This window comes from Coenobita brevimanus, chromosome 14, assembly GCF_032717465.1.
Source record: "Coenobita brevimanus isolate Jiangsu-jjx chromosome 14, ASM3271746v2, whole genome shotgun sequence".
Taxonomy (NCBI): domain Eukaryota; kingdom Metazoa; phylum Arthropoda; class Malacostraca; order Decapoda; family Coenobitidae; genus Coenobita; species Coenobita brevimanus.
In genome coordinates this window covers 1,375,001-1,375,887 of record NC_136967.1, presented here as the reverse complement: position 1 = coordinate 1,375,887, position 887 = coordinate 1,375,001, and the positions used below count along the sequence as shown (strand labels likewise).

The window sequence follows — 887 nt, the reverse complement described above, 5'->3', positions numbered from 1 at the left end:
GAGGGAGGGATTAGGAGAGGGAGGAGGGGGGAGGAGATGAAATGGATACAGGGAGGGAGGGAGGGGAGGGGAGGGGGGAGGGGAGGGGAGGGGGTACTGCATTATATTCTGAGAGATGCATGGTGGCAGGGTGAGGCAGGGAGCAGGCAGGGTGAGGGGGTAGGCAGCGTCAAATAGGGAGGTTGGGAGGAAGGCAGAGGCAGGGTGAGGTGGGAGGCAGAGTGTGTGTGTGTGTGTGTGTGTGTGTGTGTCTATATATCATGTTAATATTATTGCACGTTACATATGTCCTGATACCGACACACGCCTTGCATAAATATCTATCTATCTATATCTATCCATCTATCTTTTTATCTATTCATTTATCTATCTATCTATCTATCTGTCTAACATCAGTCAACAACTCTGAACTGAAACAAGCATATTTTTTTTCCTGAAAGAATGCTATGATTTAATATATCGTTTTTTTTTTAAATTTCAGAAAACTGGGCAATGACGAAGAAAAAGAGAGCAAGTCATGAACGCTACTCAAAGAAAATGGTGTTGTTTTGAAATTCCGAGTCCATTTTTATCTATATATTGTGAACTGAAATATATCTACACCTGTACAGGGGAAAAGAAAGCTATATCTAATTAAAGAGAGTGATATTTAGTGAGAGAGAGTGATGAGTGAAAAAATAATTTGATAAAAAGACAGTGTTTACAATATTCAGTCAACTCCCGCCAGAAAGAAAACGGAGATCAACACAGATAAATGGCTGTGAGTGTAAACATTGCCCTAGAAGTGACTTTAAACATCGACCTGACCTCCAGACCGCCTAGATGACCACCCCAGGACCTTACCACATCCGGACCAACCCCACTCCGGTCCACGGCCAACCCCAGGA

At 43.4% G+C, this 887-nt stretch overlaps 1 protein-coding gene across 1 annotated transcript in view; it reads left to right on the top strand.

The window, feature by feature from the left end:
• The first annotated feature begins 822 nt into the window (after positions 1 to 822).
• Positions 823 to 887, top strand: part of LOC145417759 (acetylcholinesterase-like) — a 13,228-nt gene continuing 13,163 nt past the window's right edge. Inside the window, exon 1 of the mRNA XM_080286369.1 lies at positions 823 to 887. This exon is cut by the window's right edge and continues 179 nt beyond it. Coding sequence (XP_080142495.1) covers positions 823 to 887 — 65 coding nt within the window.